The following is a 20,438-nucleotide window of genomic DNA, read 5'->3' on the forward strand; positions in this document are numbered from 1 at the left end:
TAATCTGATTCACTCTCTGTTTATGTGAAAATATTTGTGCAGCTTTTTATCAGAGGACATTTCCTACCAGTGTTTTGAATGCAGAAACATTGCTCAGAGGAGCTACTGAACTTCTTTGGGATGGTTTCCTATCCCTAATTTTGCCTCTTCTATTCTTTCTCTCCCAATTTGCCTTCCAAGATCTCTCCAAGCTGTGTGTGCCTGGGAATGTTTTCACAGTCCTGAGCTCTGGGCCATGTCAAAGGGGACAAATGCACCTTCTGGAGAACACTGTCACTCCTGCTCACAGAGCCTCTCTGACTGCACAGGGGAGATTCCCCCAGGCTGTTTCCTGGTGTGGGAAGAAAGGGACATAAAGGCAGAGCAGAGGGATGGAGAAGACATGGACATTTGCAATGGGCATGCTCAAGGATGGTGAGGTAAATGTCTCTGGGACAGGGAGGTTGTTCCTGCAGTCACACCCAGAAATGTCAGGGCTCTGACAGGTGCCCACACCTGAGCTGGGCTCATGCCCTGCTCACACCCCCAGGGCTGTTCAGAGACACGAGTCCTTCCCTTGCACACACACAGACAGTTCCTGGCAGCAGGTGCAGTGTCTCCCTGGGCTCCTGCTGCCACTGCCCGGGGCTGGAGGCACCTCAGCCCTGCAGAGCCCCCACCCTGCACACTCACACACTTCAGCTCAACATTTGGCTTTCCCTCTTCCTGGCCATTCCCAGTCCAACCTCCTCCTGGTCTCCCGATCTCCCTGTGCCTGCCCAAGCCCAGCAGAGCAGCACAGTCATGTCTGGCCCTCCAGCGAGAAATGGAGGAAATGGAGGTCAGGGACAGTGACCCTGTCTGTGGAATGCTCAGGAGATCTTCAGGTCGGGCATCTCCTGCAGCCACAGGGACAGGGCAGCCTCTTTCCATGGCTCCTCTGCACACACAGGCTGTCCTGCTCTTCTCCTCACACATCCCATCTCCCCACGGAGCCTTTCCCCAGGGGAATACGTCTGTGCTGGCCTGACCAGCCATTCCTGCAGCCCCTCCCTGTGCTCCCCACAGCCCCCAAGCTGGGGATGCTGCTCTGCAGGGCACAGGGGCTGTGGTGCCTGGGGCCATGGGGGGGCTCTGCTGGGCTGTGCCGGTCAGGCTGGGAGGCAGAGCCAGCTGATGGTGGTCCCTGCCACTGACCCCCTGCCACACAAGCTCTTGGGTGCTCAGAGGGGCCCTGCCTTGTTCCAATGTTGGGAGATGGGTCTGGGGGCTGCGCTGGATCCAGACCATGAATGCTTATGGAAAGTAAAATGAATCACATGCCTCCTTTCCCTCAACCTGCTGTATTCCCTGGGGTTGCAGGGCTCTTTTTTTTCAGTTCACACTCAGATGTAGAATATTATCTCTGGGTGACTCCGAGCTGGACAGGCCTGTTCTCATTGGGCTCTATTCACTGTCAGCTCCTGCTCACACTGTTGCTGCAGGTCTCGTGTTCTCCTGGCAGCTCCAAAGTGTCTTAAGCAAATCACTTTCCTGCCATCAGCCCTGTCACAAGCTGTTGAGCCCCAGGAAGGTTAATCTCATCTGCATGGTCTCTGGCCATCAACAAGTAAAACCTGAACCAGCACTAAGTCCTTTGAAAGTCACACTGGGACCCTGATCTCATCACACTGAGCCATGGGCAGACAAAGCAGCACAAGGAGCCTCTTGAATGTCTCTTTGTTAGGCATGTTCTTAAGATCAACTTCAGAGGAAGCCCAAAGCCTTCCTGCCCTGCCCTCAGGAGTTGCCCTTTCCTGATGGAGCTGCTGTTGTGCAGCCCAGCTGTGTCCCAGCAGTGCCCATGGCCTGTCCCTGGCTGTGAGCCCAGGATGGACACATAGCAGGATGTGACCAACCTGGCAGAGAACCAAGGCCTTGGACCAACACAAGGGCTTAGGAGAGTGTGGAAGCAGAAAGGGCAGCTCTGAAGAGTCCCCTCTTCTCTGTAAACATGCACTGTCCTGCAGTGAGCTGTCCTTTCTGAATGCCTAAGAAGAAGGATCAAACAAGTCACTGCACTGTCCTTTATTTTGTGTAACTACTCAAGTACAAAAAATCCTCATTTAGACCAGTCTCTGGGTCAAACTCCAAAGAAAAACACTAGATTAGAATGGAGATTAATTGTGCACACACTTATCACAAGATGAACCCATGACCCCCAACAAATGCTGAGAAAACAGGATGAGGCTGTAATGAGTTCCAGTCCAAACACTATGCAGTCAGCAGCAGAAACAACAGTTTTATGTTTTTGGAGAGCATCAAGTCATCATTTTCCTCACAGCATCCTTGAGCTCCTGGTTCCTCAGGCTGTAGATGAGGGGGTTCAGTGTTGGAGGCACCACCGAGTACAGAACTGACACCACCACATCCAGAGATGGAGAGGAAATGGACGGAGACTTCATGTGGGCAACCACATCAGAGCTGAGAAACAGGGAGACCACGGCCAGGTGAGGGAGGCACGTGGAAAAGGCTTTGTGCCGTCCCTGCTCAGAGGGGATCCTCAGCACAGCCCTAAAGATCTGCACATAGGAGAAAACTATGAAAACAAAATAACCAAACACTAAACAGGCAGTAACCAGAAGGAGCCCAAGTTCCCTGATGTAGGAGTGTGAGCAGGAGAGCTTGAGGATCTGTGGGATTTCACAGAAGAACTGGCTCAGGGCATTGCCCTGGCACAGGGGCAGGGAAAATGTATTGGCTGTGTGCAGCAGAGAGTAGAGAAAGCCACTGGCCCAGGCAGCTGCTGCCATGTGGGCACAAGCTCTGCTGCCCAGGAGGGTCCCGTAGTGCAGGGGTTTGCAGATGGCAACGTAGCGGTCGTAGCACATGATGGTGAGGAGGGAAAACTCTGTTCCAATGAAGAAAATAAGGAAGAAGTCCTGTGCAGCACATCCCATGTAGGAGATGGCTGTGGTGTCCCAGAGGGAGTTGTGCATGGCTTTGGGGACAGTGGTGCAGATGGAGCCCAGGTCTGTGAGGGACAGGTTGAGCAGGAAGAAGTGCCTGGGGGTGTGCAGGTGGTGGTCGCAGGCTACGGCGCTGATGATGAGGCCGTTGCCCAGGAGGGCAGCCAGGGAGATGCCCAGGAAGAGCCACAAGTGCAGGAGCTGCAGCTGCCGCGTGTCTGCCAATGGCAGGAGGAGGAACTGGCTGATGGAGCTGCTGTTCGACATGAGCTTCCTCTGGCAATGGAGCACTGTCCAAGAAGGAAAAGATAGTGACAATTTAGGACAGATTTCTAAGGACAAAATCAGCCAATATCTCATAGAATTTCCAGCCCACTCTCCCAATTTCAGATTCATTTGGTCTCTCTGGGCTGATTGTGCTGCTCCAGCGAGTTAGGTCAGCCCTGATGCAGTGGGCACACAGAATCTGGCTTGTGAAAGCTCCAGTAGTCACAAGGAGTGCCAGGTGTAAGAACATTTCACTCTCTGCTCTTGTGGCAGAAGATTCTGTGCTGCAGAAACAGGTTTAGCTGAACGTAATAGTGAGTTTGTGATAAGCGAGAACGCCACAAAAATAACTGCTAAGAGAAGATGTTTGCACCAGTTAGCAGCAGGTATTTATTTCTGAGCAGAAAGCAAAGCTGCAAAACTTCAAGCAGAGGCTTGCTCACCGGGCAGGTGTCTAAGGAGGCTGTATTATACATTTGAACATAATTGATTACAACATCTCATTGCATATTGATTACAGGTGGGGTCTGGGTAGAGCTGGGGCGGTGTTTTCTTCTGGCTTCAGTTCTGTGGAGGGGTCCTTCTGTTCTTCATCCCCAAAAGGAGGGTCCCAGGTAGTCTTCCTCTCCTTGACCCAGCTTGGTTCCTTTCATAGGTGACCCAGCCAAAACTAGTAGAAAAACTCTTGGCTAGCTACCATTTTGCTCTATTCAACTGTCCACCATTACCTGATTAATTCGGCTCCAGGCTACAGTACAGAGAACTGAACAACAATCATGTCCTAGTAAAGAGAACAGAACATGCTTGGTAGTAAGGCTGGAGCAAACAGGTCTGGAACTTATGGAGGGGGTTTGGTTATTGGCCCTTGTTCCTTCTTGGTTTCTTTGAGGTTTTTGTTCTAGTTGTTTGATTTGTTTTTTTTTTTCTATTGCCATATCAATCAAGTGGTATTATTAAGTCTCGAAATTCTAATTTTTGGTGAATGAAAGTGTGAACATCCTTAGGACGGGACAGATAATAGTGCTCAGCTCTCAGTGTTTTAGTTCATAGTCAGCACAGATAGATACAGTGTTGAATGCTCTGTTTCCCATCTGCCCTGCACTTCCATTTGTGGTGCCTCAGAGCTGATTAAAGAGAAAAATATCTGTGCAGGTTCTGGTGACAATGTCAGAGCAACCCTGAGGAGGCTGGAAAAGGGACACTGATGGTGCCTGTAGGGCACAGTGTGGTGATTTCTCAGGTTGCCTGTTTTCTTCAGTTCTAATTGTAGAAGATGGAGAATTTCTGTGCCTGCTGCTGGACTGAGAAATTAATTTCTGTGTCCCATTGCCTACCAGGGCAAGCCAGAGCAGAAGACATAAAGAGCAGTATCAATTCCAGTCATGTGTCACAAAACCTTCTGTGCTTCTTTAAAACTCCATTCTTGAATGTCCTGTTGTGATTTGGAGCTGTGAGCAACCAGCCACCTTCAGCACCCTGAGAGTGGAAGGATCCTGCCATCACCTATCCTGGTTTGTTCCTTCTCCCCTAGCTCTGTGAGCAGCTCCCCAGGCTGGCTGAGAGATGATCCTGGCAGGCAGCAGAGTCCCTGCCCCAGCACAGCACCCTGGGCTGCAGGACCCTGCTCTGCCCCACAGACCTGGGCACCCCTGGCTGCACTCCCAGCTCCACAGCTATTCCAAAGTGTCCACCAACAGCACCCTCCTCACACATCATATCAGCTGGGGCTGCGCCAGCTTTAGGAGATGCCTCCAGGAGCTGCCCCTGCATTGCCCTGCACCCACAGACTCACCGTGTCCAGCACTGCAAAGATTTCTCCTCCATGAGCTCTGAGTCATCCTCCCAATGCTGAGCCCCTTTAAGCTCTGTCTGTGCCCTGCTGGTGTCCCTGAGCTGCCCTGGCAGTGCCCTGAGCCCTGCTGGGCTGTGCACAGGAGCTGCTCCTGGGCAGAGCTGTCTCTCTGCAGCGCTGCCCACTTGCCAGGAGCTCCCTGTGTGCCAGGAGCCCAGCCCAGCTCAGCAGCACAGCAACAGCCCAGGGCAATTAATGGCCCTCTGGGGGGTTTGTGTTGTTTACATTAAACTCAGTCCATCAGACTAAGTTCAAACAACTTCTCAAGAACTCAAATTGACAATTAAACACTGAAGTTTCTTGTAGTGTTAATGGGTCCCATTGAGGAACAGGACTGAGAAAGTGTCCCCAGATTCCAGTTAGAGCAGAAGACTGGAAGGAGTGATGGCAGGGATAGACAAGGAAGGGAAAGATGACTCTCATGGTTAATAAAACTGGCTGTGTTTCAGAATTCAAAGGGCTTAAGGCCTGAACCCCAGGACCTGGGAAGGGAGATCTTCGCCCTCCCTCATTCCTCCAGGCCCTTCCTGAGGCACTGGGATGTGGGATGTGCAATGCCAAGGGCAGGAGGATGGGGTGGCACCTCCCAGGCTGCTGAGCAGGGACAAGGAGGCAATGAGGCCCCAGGACTGCAAGGCTCACTTGTCTCCTCATGCCATCACGGGCACACACAGCAGCCATGGCCAAAGGCCTGCACAACTTGGCTCTCTTGGGGCCTTTCAGCTTCTGCACATCCCTGTCTCCTCTCCAGCCCAGGCTGTCCTACGGTGTCCATGCCCTGCCCCTTTCCCTGCAGGCTGTCGGCATCCCCCGGCTGCCCCACCTCGCTGGCCCCTTCCTGCACTGACATCTCTCCCTCCTCCCTGGCTCTGCCTTGGAACACAAAGCCTTGGACTGATCCAGACTCCTTCAGGGGGATGTGTTGCACCACAGCACTGCCCTTGGGCAGAAATTCCTTTCTCCTTGTGTGCAGTCTGGACCTCCCCAGTTGCCCTTGAAGTCCTCTCAAGTTTCTCCTGTTCCTTCTGAAATCTCAACACCACTTGTCCCACAGCTTGTGCTTGAGGTCTCCAAACCCCTCTCTGGTCACTCTCCAAGATGTTTAGCCATGAAAATGTAGTGCTCTTAGTGCAGGAGAAACAGAGTGACACTTTTTGCCAAGGGTTGTATTGGCAGAACGAGGCACAGGAACTGGAACTCAATGAGGTCATGCCGTGAGTGCCCCCCACAAAGCAGGACTCTGAGCCAAGTTAATGTGGGATAAGATAAAAAGGTACATTCTTTAATGTCCAGGCTTAGGGATTTTAGGAATACATGATGACATCTTCGTGCACCCTCTCCTCAGAACACTGATTTCCATGGTTTTTATAATATTGCCCACCCAACCCTCAGTTTACACATCTCTCAGGCCAGCCCCAGTCCCACCCCTGTGCCATCTCCCAGGATTTTGGGGCTGGGGTCAGTGGGACCCTCTGTCTTCATTCGCTTCTTCCTCGGGCTTTGGAGTTTTTCCAGTGTTCTTAGACTCAAGGTTGTTGGTTTATGTTTGGTCTTGTTCTGCAGGCCTTTCTGATAGTCTGCACCTCTTGCATCTTGAAGAGAGCCTAAAGAGCTAAAAGAATTTGAGCTACTAGTCTGTGGTAGGGGTTAGGATGTATAAACAATGAACTTAAGCTGTTACAAATATGAACACTACATTTGCTACAGTTACTGTGTTCTTCAAATCTATAAAAGTGAAGAATCAGAAACCACTTTGGCATCAGAGTGGAGATTTGCACTGGATTTAAGGAAGAAATATTTTGTGCTGAGGGTGGCAGGAACCTGGGCCAGCTTACAAAGTGGAAACCCCATCTGTGAAGCTGTCCAAGGGTGGGATTTTTGTGCAGTCTGAACTTGTGGAAGGTGTCCCTGGCTAATGGAAGTGGACTTGGACTAGTGGTTGTTTTAGCTCTCTTCCAGCCCAAAAAGTTTTATTATTCTTTTATTCCTATGTCCCCAATTCCTTCTCCACAGGGCTGCAAATACCGACATGCACCATGTTGGCATTTTAATGTGACCTAATCCCCAATACTTTGTGAAAATGGAAAAATTGGCATTTTAGGGTTATGAGGTTCTATGTTTTTGGAGGAACCTTTCAAAATTCAAAAGTTTCAAAGAAACCAATAGAGATTTCCAACATCTCTGCATGAAAGGTTCCCCAAGTGATCAGTGATGGCCTTGCAGCTGAGGATGGGGGTTTTCTCACTCCGGTACTGAGAGTCAGGATGGGCAGCCAGAATGTGCATTTGGGGACAGTGCAAGACTTGCCATGGGAAGTCTAGGGAAAGATCAAAGTGATTTGTGAAGGAACAGGTGTGAGTAAAGAGAGAGAAAAGGGGATGGAAGGAGCTGATCATGTGCAAACAGGTGACTGGTCAGTGACCGTCCCTGGCCATGCCCTGCAACTGACCTAATTGCCTGCCCCATTTTCTTAATCCCTCCATTCCCAAGAAATCTCTGGGACAAAAGAACTCTGTGTTCTGGGAACAGACGGCGGTTCAAGTTTCACTGGAGTTGGAACCACAAATCACCAGGTCTTGTGTCCTTTTTGTGCCCAGACACTGGTGAGACTGGTGTGTGTGCCTGTGGATATTCCTTCCCTGGAAGACGAGGAAGAAACAGGCAGAAGTTTAGGTTTAGTTCACACTGTTCTAACCTGGTTCTGTTAGTCTGCATTGAGTTCCAAGCTTCCCGGGGAGGCTCCATCCCTGTGTTTCCATGGTGACATCAAGGGATCCTGCCCGGTCCCCACCGAGCCCGGGACTGCCCCCGCTGGGGGGGCTCCCCCTGGCCACGTGTTCAGGTGGGGGTGGCTGGTGGTGGTGGCGCCCCGGGGGGAGCCGCCGGCCCCGGGATGGGCTGAGGTGTAGCGATAGCAGCGCCACACAGGGCCGCGGCAGATAAAAGCCGCGTAAAAGCTGGCATGGATGGCTCTGGCCCCGGTGGGGTTTGTGTGGGTTACGGACCCCCCAGGGCCCCCAGCGCCGGGCTGTGCGGTGTGGCACGGGCCCTGCTGGACCGGTGCTGGCTCTGGGGACCCAACAATGGGCTGCGGCGGGTCCCGGCCAGACAGAGACGCACGGCCGGCCGGCAGAGCCGGGTTGCACCCGCCATGACCTCGCTACCGCCACGCGGTTTCACCTTCTCCACCAGTTTGGAACCCCCGTCCCGGAGTCAACCCCCAAGGGACTTGTTATTGGTTGTATTAAGTTATTGACTCTTGCATTGTCAAACCTCTTTCAAGTTTACACCCCTTTTGCCAAGCCACTCCCTCATCCTTGTCCTTATACCTAGTCCCAAACCGAAAGTAAAGGCTTTTGGCAGTTTTCCACCACTCCTCGTGTGCGTCTGGATTATTTCCCGGGAGCTGCTTCCCGATTCGGATCCCGAGACCCCTGTAGTACCCCAGGATTTCTGTCCCTCCTTCCACAGGTAATATACTCTCTTTTTTTCCCCCTGAGTTCCAAACTAAGTTCTCTATTTAATAAAGCCCCCTCATTTCTTTTAGGGTACATGGGGACACAGCCTGTTCCTGGAGCTTAATATTTCCTTCTTAAAGCAGCTCCAGCCTTCCTGGACTCCTCTGTTCTTTAGGACTGACTCCCAAGGGATTCCATCAATCAATCTCCCAGGCAGGCCACAGTCTGCCCACCATCAGTGCCAGGTGTCACTTCTGCTGCCCCCTCCTTCCTCACCCAAATGGAAAATGCTGCCATTCAGTGTCTCTGTGCCCAAGATGGCCCCAACCACCACATCCCCCACCAGTCACAGAATCACAGAATGATTTGTGTTGGGAGGAACCTTAAAGAACAGCTCATTCCAACCTCCATCATGGGCAGGGACAGCTTTCACTAGACCAAGTTGTTCAGAGCCCCATCCAACATGACCTTGAACAACTTCCAGGGATGGTGCAGCCAGAACTTCTCTGAACAACCTGTGCCAGGGCCTCACCACACTCACCCTAAAGAATTTCTTCCTACTGTCTCATCTAACCCTTTCCTCTATCAGGGTGAAGACATTCCCCCTTGTCCTGTCACTCCAGGCCCGTGTAAATAGTCTCTTTCTAACTTCCTTGTTGGTTCCCTTTAGGTCCTGGAAGGCCACAATTAAGTTACTCCAGAGCCTTCTCTTCTTCAGGCTGTACAATCCCAATTCTCTCAGCCTTCCCTCATGGCAGAGCTGCTCCATCCCTCTGATCATCTTCGTGCCTCCTCTGGACTTGCTCCAACAGCTCCATGTCCTTGCTGTGCTGGGACCCCAGAGCCGGAGGCAGCTCTGGAGGTGGGGCAACATCCAACCAGGTGTGTTCCAGCAAGGACAGTGTGGAACCCCATGGAAACACCACAGAACCTGCTGGAACCAAGGGGCCCATCTGACATGTGGGGTCTCATGGAATCAAAGGAACCCTGAGAAACTGTGGAACCTCATTGAATCCAGGGGTAATTGTGACACTTCAGGGTCAAATGGTCATTGTCAAACTGCAGGGTGTCATGGAACCAAAGGAACTCTGGAGCACCACAGACCTCATGGATCCAAGGGGCCCCTGACACACTGCAGATACCTACGGAGCACAAGGAACCTGAGGACAACATGAAATACCATAGAAGCAAAAGGCCATTGTGACACTGCAGGGAGTTATGGAGCTGAAAAGGCAACCTCATTACCAGCACAGGCTCCTCATGGACTCACTGGAGGAGATCATTGGAGGCCATGATTGCACAAACCTCTCAAAAACTCAGTATCAAAAGGAAAGCCCAACTAGCCCTAAAAAACTGAAGCACTTTGAAGAACTAATGAGCTCCACTGAGTGTCATTACTGACAAAGCCTCTCAAGGGACTAATTAAAGCAGATAATTGGAGGCTATAATTCCATAAATCTCTCATGGACTTAGTGTCAAAAAGAATACTTTAATAAACCCTGAGTACCTCGAGGCATTAATGAGCCCCACTGAGTGTGGTTATTGACAAAAGAATCTCAAGGGATTCTCTACAGCAGGTCACAGGAAGACAAAATTGCACAAACCTTTCAGAGACACAAAGTCAAAATCAAAAGCCAAAGCTGTTTGAAAAACCTGCAGGCCCTTGAAACATTAAGGAGCCCCCCCCCTATGGGCCATTCCTGACAAAGCCTCCCCAGGGACTCCTTCCAGCAGATCCCTGGAGGCCATGATTGCAGGGAGGTAAAGGCTCTGTGCAGGCAGCTCAGATGCTGAGAAAAGCCTGGCTTGGCTGGATGAAGTTTCCTTAATTCCTTTTCACAGTTCCTTCATCTTTAGGAAGTGCTGTCAGTGAGACTGGCACCCCATAAGAAGGGCTCTGGCAGATTGCTGGGAGCAAAGACAGCCTGCCCTGGGCCCCAGCCAAGATCTTGGCAGCACTGAGACACCTGAGAGTTAAAAATAGTAGGCTATATCTTTGAGAACATTTGGCAACAAGCAGGGATTGCTGGTATGTGGATAACCTGTATGGAAATGTTTGCTTTGAGTTAAAGCATTACATTAAAATAAATGTGAGTATCTCAACGTCTTGGGTTGCAAAGAGAATATTTATTTTTTTATGTATATTTGTATCATTCAGTTGGTAGTTTAGGAAACAATCATGTGGTGAGTTTACTCTCATGTGAAGTCTGATTTTATATTGTAATTTTTGCATCACATCTCAATGAGACAGATAAAACTCACAGGAAAATGGCACAAGTACTATGGGAAAATAAGCAAAGTATTAGGACCATGTGTTTGTGTGAATTCAGGTTTTTCTCTTGAAGAAATGGCCTGTGCTAACTGGACACTTTATTGCATGTTCTCTGACCTGCTTCTCATCAGTAATACCTCAGAGTTTAAGAAGACTTCTCCAAGGGTGTTACTGCTGGCTGAGAGATGCAGAAGCATCCTCAGTCCTCACCTAGGAGAGGATATTCCCTCCCCAGGCCAAACTGAGTTTCTGAAACACCTCTCAGCTGAGTTGTCACTTCTTTAGAAGAAACCTGTGATGGAGGTGCTGCCTTGGAGCTCACACCCTGTCTGTGTGCCCTGCAGGGAGTCTCTGTGCTCTGGGAGGGTGGGGAATGCAAAGGAAAGGCTCAGCTCCCCAGGCAGCAAGAACATTGCTCTGCCTCTGTGGGGGCTTGCACGGGTCTGCAAAGTGTTGCAGGGCTGGGATCGGAGGGAATGAATCTCTGGCTGGATTTGTAAGGGGTCAGGAATCCAAGTGACAGAGAAGGAAGGTTAGGAATGTTGAACTATCTGTGACTCACCCAGAAATTATAAAAGCCTGACCTGCGCAGGAAAATTGGATATTGTGGGGAAATCACCCACTTTGAAGCATTTCTTCCCTAAATGACTTGAAAACTGCATTGCTGAAAAGGGGCATTGCTTGCACCAACCTGTGTCTTAACACTGTGAAAACGTTTTATTTAGACATAAACTGTTGCTTATCTGTCTTGCTAAAATGCCCTGGGGATGCATCAGAGTCACCTGATTCAGTGGAAGAGAGATGCCCCTCCCCAGGTAAAAGGGAAGGATTCAGATCTACAACAGTCTCCCACATCTTTGTGGTCTGACAGAGCACCAGGGGGTGAGCTCTTACATGTGAGGAGAGCTGGGATTAATCTCTCTGCCTAAGGTCTAAGAACTGAGTCATGCCTTGCCTTGCAGTGTTAGGATTGCCTCTCCTCCCCGAGCCTTGTCTTGCTTTGTCTTCCCCATTTTCATCACTTTCCTGCTTTTTCACCCTGTTTCTACTCAATGTTCTAACATTAAATGCATCTCGAAAGATCTGGACAAGGAATGTAAACAACAGGGTTTTGCAAGGGGCTGGTATTTATCCATTTCCTTCCTTTTTTCTCTTTTATCCCCAGGCATCCTATTTAATAAAATCACCTCTGAAAAAGCAAGGCAAGATTCTCTTCTCTCTGTGGCAACGCCGGGTCCTGCAGGCTCAGGGATTCTGTTCCTCCCTCCCTCTGCAGTCCTCCCTGCAGCAAACAGCCCTGTTAGATTTCCAGCTCTCCTGCAGCCACCTGTGTGTGGTGTTTGGAGTCTTTCTCTGGCCTTCAGGTGAGTGTGGTGGCAGAGAGGCCACCAGCACCCTCTGAGAGCTGCTGCTTGGATTGCTCTGCAGAGGGAAAATGTCCCAAAGGAGAGGCTTGGAGAACCACACCGTTGGATCTGGATTCGTTCTTCTGGCATTTTGTGACCACTCCAGCCTGCAGGGCCTGTGCTTCACTGTGCTCCTGGTCATCTACCTGGTGGTGCTGGCAGGGAACAGCCTGATTGCCCTCATCACAGTGCTGGACTGCAGCCTGCACAGCCCCATGTACTTCTTCCTGAGGAACTTGTCCTTCCTGGAGATCTGCTACACCTCAGTCACTCTGCCAAAAATGCTGGTGGGTGTCCTGAGGGCAGATGGCAGGATCTCCTTCCTTGGCTGTGCTGCCCAGCTGTATTTCCTGGTCCTGTTGGGCAGCACCGAGTGCCTTCTCCTGGCTGCCATGGCCTACGACCGCTACGTGGCCATCTGCCACCCCCTGCACTACCCCCTGGCCATGAGCAGGGGGCTCTGCACCAGGCTGGTGCTGGGCTCCTGGGGGGCTGTCACACCAGTACAGGTAGGGCAGACCTACCAGCTGTTCACTTTGCCCTTCTGTGCCTCCCACGACCTTCGTCACTTCTTCTGTGACGTCCCTCCATTGCTGGACCTGGCCTGTGCAGACACATTCTGGAACCAAGTGGTGCTGCACAGCATCATCCTGGGGTTTGCAGTTCTTCCCTTCTGCCTAATAGTTCTGTCTTACATTCAAACTATCAGGGCAATTCTGAAAATCCCCTCAGTTCTGGGCAGGCACAAAGCCTTTTCCACCTGCTCCTCACACCTCATGGTGCTGACACTCTTCTATGGCTCAGCCACAGTCATCTACTTAAAGGGACACTCCAGGGATTCTGGAGATCCTGACAAATACTTTGCCTTGTTTTACACAATTTTGACTCCCATGTTTAACCCTCTCATCTACAGTCTGAGGAATAAGGAAGTGAGAATTGCCCTGAAGAAACTCCTGTGGACAAAGTGATCCCACAGTGGATCCCAAACACAACAACTCTGTCAAGTTTTTTCTGACCAATGTCATGTGAGGTAGAAATAGTGCAATTGTGGCCAGTCATCAATGAGCCCCAGAGGGTGAGACAACCCATGAGGAGGTGACTCCCCTTGGATTTGAGCAATCACTTCCTAGACCTCATGGACTATGGGCAGTGTCCCTGCATGGAATCAGCTTCAAATGCTAAAAGATATGAAGGGCAACTTCCCCTGCTGTGATGTCTTGCACTGAGATCTGTAAAGCTGGACTACTTTATCATAAAGAATAAAAAAATAATAATTTAAAAACCCATCGAGGGAACAATTCAGCACTGGAATAGCATCCCAGACACCTGTGGAGTTTCCATTTGTCAAGGTTGAGCAATGTCAGCCAGTACCTGAGCACTGCACAGTCGCTCACTCCCTGCTCATCAGTGGGATGGGGGGAGAGTCAGAAGGGTAAAAGTAACAAAACTTCTGGGTTGAGTTAAAGTCATGCACACATGCAGAGCAAAACCAGGAATTCATTCCCTGCTTCCCATGGCTGGGCAGGTGTTCAGCCATCTCCAGGAGGGCAGGGCCCCATCCTGTGTAAGGGTGACTTGGAAAGACAAACACCATCACTCCAAACTTCCTCCCACTTGACATACCGAGTGTGATGTCATATGGTCTGGGGCACCCCTGGGCTGGGAATGTGGAAATTGGAAATTGGGAATTTGGGAATGTGGAGAAGTCTCATGGGGGTTTCCCTCCCGCTACTCACCATCCCAGACTTCCCAAAGACAGAATCAGGATGAAATTTCATCCCTCATCTCTGCCATCATCATCCTCATCCTCATCGGATTCGGTGTCTGGAAGCTCCAAACTGGGAACACGTAGGATGGGGGTCAGGAAGGGACATGGATCACCCAGCAGCATCCCAGGGATCTCCCACTACATTTGCTGATCCCTCTTTATTTCCACAGGGAAGAGAGAGAGTAATGGATACAACACAGTTCCAGTGGCACACCTGGCTCTGGATCCTCTCCATGTGGATCCTGGGATGGATCCAGGGGTCTCCAGGATGCCAAAGAGCCATGAGGTCCCACACTGTCCCAGGGGCTCCCTTGTGACCTCCCAGGGGTTTCTGGGGGTAACAAAGAGCTCTGTGGTCAGAGGCTGTCACAGCAGTTCCATGGTGACATCCCAGGGGACTTTGGGTTGCTCCAGCACCAACCTGTCTCAGGCACTCACAGGGCCTCCAAGGGACATTCCAAGGGTCTCCAGGCTGCCAAAGGACAGAGCGGTCACAGACAGTCACAGGATTCCTGTCACAGGCACAGTGGGAGCTGCAGGCATAGTCTCTTAGAAAAGGTCCCGTTCAGTCACATGATGCAGAAAGGACCCCCAACACCACCAGAGACCCCGAGTGCCTCCCAGCACCCCCTGGGTTTCTAAAGTGCTTCTCCCAGAGGAGCCTGGAAGTGGCTGGATCCAATCCTAGCCCCAGACTTTGTCAATGGTTTCTGTGTAAAGGATTATACAGGTGAGACTGAACCTTTGTACAACTTTGTCCTGCCCAATCAAGGATGGAACACCAGATATACTTATAGAAATGTATATGATTTACTATGGTAATGATTAGACAAAAAGATCTGACTCCGATTTATTCACTAGACAGCACAGAAGCTGTAAGAACTATTATCATACACTGCACTAGGAAGCAATATTGAAACAATTGGATTGAAGCAAAACCAATCATTAAGCAGAGAGTGATGTCACTCACCAAGACCAACGACCCTGGACAAAGCTCTTTGGCTCAGCCTCGAGGAGTGACCCCGAGGGGCATCCCCGCTCCAGGCAGGAACCTCCACACCCCCCCCAAGAAGGGATATGTCAGAAGACCCAATCTCTAAAATTTAGGCCTGGGCTTTTATAGTAGAAAGCGCTGGCCTGTCAGTCAGGTGTGTCCAGGCTGTGCCAGCTCAGCAGCTTTGGAGTTCTCAGGGGTGTCACTTGTTTGTTCCTTTATCCAGGGATTTCCCAGCTCTGCCACATCTTCCCCTTCCTCTCAGGATGTTTCACTTTGGAGTGTTGGTTGACTCAGGCCACTCTCAGCTTTGTTCAACCCCAAAAGCAGGGTGACCCCCTTCTTCATTTCCCACTGGGGGCTTTGCAAACTGGGCCTTGTAGTAGTTATTTTCCCCCATTCCAGGCAGACCATCCTGCTACAGGACCCCCAAGATGCCCCTGCCCAGTTACCCACCTCTCCTTTCCCCACTATACCACTCCTTTCCCATTGTCCCAACAATCCTAAATTCCCCACACAGCTCAGGTTGGGGGTGTCCCCCCCTGCTTGGTTTTGGGGTCTAAGCCCATTTCTGCTCAGTTTGGGGGTCCAAAGCCTTCCTTTTCCTCCCTCTCCCCTCCTTTTCCTGTAAGACTTCAAACCCCTCCTCCCTCAGAGTGTGGTTTACAGCTGTCCCCCTCCCACTAAATTTGGGTGTCCCAACCCCCCTTTTCAATTGTCCCCCCAATCCCCAACCTCCTTCCCCCATTCCTGGTTTTGGGGGTTCCCACTCCCTTTGCAGCCCCACACCCAGTTTTTGCCCCCTTTTCCCCCCAGTTTCCATTGCCCCACCCCCCCTTTCCCCACCCCCTTTACCAAGAGCTCCTCACTCTCAACCAGGGGGGCTTCCAGCACCACCAGTGCCAGCAAGATGGCCCCAGCTCCTCCCAGTCCCAGCATCAGGCTTTAAAATCAATATATATTGGTGATAAGTAAAGTGTTATCCTTAAATCACACTTGGCCAGCATTTATCAAAGTTGTCTTAAGGTATTTTTGTGGGAAGAACTTGTGAAAAGTACCAGAACTTCAAGTTTTGATAAATTAACTCTGATCTGCCTCAGTGAACAAATCCTGGAAGAGAGAGATGGGTGGTTGAGGCTGAGTATCTGGAATGCAGAACATACAGACCACAGGGACATGATAAAAGAAGAGGCTACGAAAGACCCAGTATTTATTTTGGAAAGTCCCTACCCAAGAAAAAAGATACTGAAAACACTAAAAAATAATATAGAAAGCAAGAAATCGATAACCAACAGAGGAGAGACTACTAATTAATGAAAGGGAATTATGCAATTTAGAACCAATGAACATTTGATTTATTTGTTTGCTGAAAAATGTATAAATAGGTGAAAAAGTCTTCTCTCGGTGTCTCTGTGGAAGCTGCAATTTTGTCAGTCAAAGCCAGAATAAAGGAACGTCTGACTCGTCAACACTGAAAAGATGGTGTTGAGGGTTTATTGCCCCAATGGTTTCCAAGGATTTCAGTAACATTATAAAGGCAGAGTATGGGAGAGGTGGTGCTGGCCATGGGGTCAGCTGTCAGCAAGATAAATGTTTATTTAGTATTTCTATCTGCACAGGAACACGTGTGGTGGAACCAGACCCCAGTGTCTCCACTTTTCGGGGGATGGAATGTTGATGGTTCATGGCTCCAACATTATCCAGTTGCAAAAGCAGAGGGTGCTTTGCTGCCCATGGGCAAAAGAACCACCCAGGGGCAGAGGGAGGCACACCCACCCCTGGAGGGGACAGGCTGGGCTTGGAGCCAGGGAAGGGAAGGGTTATTTTTATGCTTTTATGTCACTACAGACAGGAAACAAAACTGCTCCAAACCTACTTTACATGCAAACAAAACTGTTCTAAACCCTACATATACATATATATTGATAAAGTAAATCTAATCTACTCCAAAGGTTGGGTTAACAAGAACCTGGGTCAGCCTCATCTTCAGGGGGGTCTGGACAGGTGCTGTACAAGGGGGAAGCTTCTGACAGCCGCTCACAGAACCCATCCCTGGAGCCCCCCCACTACAAAATCTGGCCACACAAACGCAGTACACTGCCCAGCATGGATCACTGTTTCGGTTTGAGGGGAAAAACTAAAATGTTTTACCCACAAGCAGGGGAGGGGCTTCCTCCACAATAATTACACCACTCTTTATTAAATTTAAGAAAAGGAATTTTAATACAAGAAGGATAACTGCTATATATATATATATATATGTAAACAGACTAGTGCAACCTACTTCCTCAACACCATAAGAGAAAAAAAACAACAACAAAACCCAGCAGGTTTTCCTCCGGGAGAAAAGGTTATACTTAAGTGTCCTTGTCACAGCCCGCTGGCTGCAGAGTGAGTTTCAGTCCCTCTCCAGCGAAACAGACGAGCAGTGGGCTTTCAGATGGACTCAGTTTTTTCCCCCTGTGTTCCCCGTCCAAGAAGCAGAAAGGTACGAGCAACCAGCAGCAAATCCAAGGCAGGCAGCAGCACGGCAGGAAAAGGTGGTCCGAAGTAGGCAGCGGCAAGACAGCCAGGGAAAACCCCAGCAGTAACCAGCAGGGCAGCCTGCCTCCTTGGAGTCCCCACTCCCCCCTTCCGCTGAGCCAAGACTGAGAAGAATATCCAAAAAAAAAAACCAAAAGAGACAAACCTGCCCCCACCCCAGCGATCACAGTTAACTGCTTCTTTTGTTAACCGCTGGCCTGGGCAGTTAAGTGGCAGGGGAGAGAATTTACATAATAATCTCAAACTACAACATTATCCACCCCTAAATTCTCTTCCATGCCGATACTCTACATTAAACTTAAATTTTCTTTCAAATAATTAAGTGTTTACAAATACAGTAATATGAGTCGTTTACTTAGAGATAAGTTCCTTTTGAGGTACACATTGTGTCTCTCCATCTTCCTGCATCACCCACCAGGTGGAACCAGATCCTTGAGCAAAGACAACCCCACGAATGGGTTTGCCTTTGCCTGAGGCAGGGTTGATCCAGACTGTTTTCTTTAGCATACTTCTCAGGTGTATTACAGGGACTTTGTCTCCATCTACAGTGTGAAGGGGTTCTGATTGGGCAGGGCCGGCTCGATTGACAGAGCCTCTAGTGTTGACTAGCCATGTAGCCTTTGCTAAGTGTTGATCCCAGTGTTTGAAAGTCCCTCCACCCAACGCTTTCAAAGTGGTTTTTAACAGTCCATTACACCGCTCAACTTTCCCGGCAGCTGGTGCATGGTAGGGGATATGATACACCCACTCAATGCCATGTTCTCTCGCCCAGGTAGCAACTAAGCTGTTTTTGAAATGAGTTCCATTATCTGACTCAATTCGTTCTGGGGTGCCATGTCGCCACAGCACTTGTTTTTCCAGGCCTAGGATGGTGTTCCGAGCAGTGGCGTGAGGCACTGGGTGTGTCTCCAGCCACCCTGTGGTTGCTTCCACCATGGTGAGCACATAGCGCTTGCTTTGGCGGGTCTGTGGCAGTGTGATGTAGTCAACCTGCCAGGCCTCCCCGTACTTATACTTATCCCAGCGTCCACCATACCACAGGGGCTTCACTCTCTTAGCCTGCTTAATGGCAGCACATGTCTCGCAGTCGTGGATAACCTGAGAGATAATGTCCATGGTTAAATCCACCCCTCGGTCTCGTGCCCATTTATAAGTGGCATCTCTGCCCTGATGGCCCGAGGCATAATGGGCCCATCGAGCCAAGAACAGCTCTCCCTTGTGCTGCCAGTCCAGATCTGTCTGTGATACTTTCACTTGCGCAGCTCGGTCTGCTTGTTGGTTGTTGAGATGTTTTTCATTGGCCCAATTTTTGGGCACGTGTGCGTTTACGTGGCGGACTTTCACAATCAGCTTTTTTACTCGGGTGGCAATATTTTGCCATATGTCGGCAGCCCAGATGGGTTTCCTTCTGCGTTTCTAATTGGTTTTCTTTCATCGGTCTAACCATCCCCAGAGAGCATTGGCCACCATCTATGAGTCGGTGTAGAGGTAAAGCTTTGGCCATTTCTCTCGTTCAGCAATGTCCAGGGCCAACTGCACGGCTTTAAGCTCTGCAAACTGACTCGACCCACCTTCTCCTTCAGTAGCTTCTGCAACTTGTTGTGTGGGACTCCATACAGCTGCTTTCCATTTGCGATTAGTCCCTACAATGCGACAGGAGCCATCGGTGAAGAGGGCGTAGCGTATTTCTTCTTTTGGCAATTGATTGTATGGTGGAGCTTCTTTCGCACGTGTCACTTGCTCTTTCTCTTCATCTGCTAGACCAAAATTTTCACCTTCAGGCCAGTTTGTGATGATTTCCAGGATCTCAGGGCGATTTGATTTTCCTATACGTGCGCGCTGCGTAATCAGGGCAATCTACTTGCTCCAGGTAGCATCAGTGGCGTGATGTGTAGAGGCAGCCTGTCCTGACAACATCCACTTCAGCACTGGTAGTCGAGGTGCCAGAAACAGCTGTGCTTCTGTGCCAATCACCTCTGAGGCGGCTTGAACTTCTTCATAGGCGGCTAGGATCTCTTTCTCTGTGGGGGTATAGTTGGCTTCAGATCCTCTGTAGCCTCGGCTCCAGAATCCAAGTGGTCGGCCTCGAGTCTCACCAGGCACTTTCTGCCAAAGGCTCCAAGACAGGCCATTATTCCCGGCAGCGGAGTAGAGCATGTTCTGTATGTCTGGTTCTGTCCTGACTGGTCCAAGGGCTACAGCCTGAGCAATCTCATGCTTAATCTGGTCAAAGGCTTGTTGCTGCTCAGGGCCCCAGTGGAAATCATTCTTCTTACGGGTTACCAAGTAGAGAGGGCTTACGATCTGACTGTATGCTGGGATATGCATCCTCTAGAACCCTATGGCACCCAGGAAGGCTTGTGTTTCCTTTTTGCTGGTGGGTGGAGACATTGCTGTGATCTTATTGATGACTTCTGTTGGAATCTGACGGCGTCCATCCTGCCACTTCACTCCCAGGAACTGGATCTCTTGGGCTGGTCCCTTAACTTTACTCCGTTTGATGGCAAAGCCAGCTCCCAAAAGGATCTGGATGATTTTCTCTCCTTTCTGAAAAACCTTTTCTGCTGTGTCCTCTCACACAATGATGTCATCAATGTATTGCAGGTGTTCTGGAGCCTCACCCTTCTCCAGTGCAGTCTGGATCAGTCCATGACAGATGGTGGGACTGTGTTTCCACCCCTGGGGTAGTCGGTTCCAGGTGTACTGCACGCCCCTCCAGGTAAAAGCAAACTGTGGCCTGCACTCTGGTGCCAGAGGAATGGAGAAGAACGCATTAGCAATGTCAATAGTGGCATACCACTTTGCTGCCCTGGACTCCAGTTCATACTGGAGCTCCAGCATGTCCGGCACAGCGGCACTCAGCGGTGGGGTAACTTCATTCAAGCCACGATAGTCCACAGTCAATCTCCATTCTCCATCAGACTTATGCACAGGCCAGATGGGGCTGTTG

The 20,438-nt window shown here is 50.2% G+C and overlaps 3 protein-coding genes across 3 annotated transcripts in view; 2 read left to right on the plus strand and 1 right to left on the minus strand.

Moving 5' to 3' along the window:
- The window catches only part of LOC139673816 (zinc finger protein 850-like), a 554,262-nt gene that overhangs the window by 157,886 nt on the left and 375,938 nt on the right, over positions 1 to 20,438 (plus strand). The window lies entirely within an intron of this gene.
- Positions 2,280 to 3,194, minus strand: LOC139673897 (olfactory receptor 14J1-like). The gene has a single exon (XM_071559831.1). The coding sequence runs from the start codon at positions 3,192 to 3,194 to the stop codon at positions 2,280 to 2,282; it is 915 nt and encodes a 304-aa protein (XP_071415932.1).
- On the plus strand, positions 12,212 to 13,150 carry LOC139674263 (olfactory receptor 10AG1-like). Its single transcript, XM_071560454.1, has one exon. It carries the CDS (start codon positions 12,212 to 12,214, stop codon positions 13,148 to 13,150), a length of 939 nt encoding a protein of 312 aa, XP_071416555.1.

Source organism: Pithys albifrons, chromosome 7, assembly GCF_047495875.1.
Source record: "Pithys albifrons albifrons isolate INPA30051 chromosome 7, PitAlb_v1, whole genome shotgun sequence".
NCBI lineage: Eukaryota > Metazoa > Chordata > Aves > Passeriformes > Thamnophilidae > Pithys > Pithys albifrons.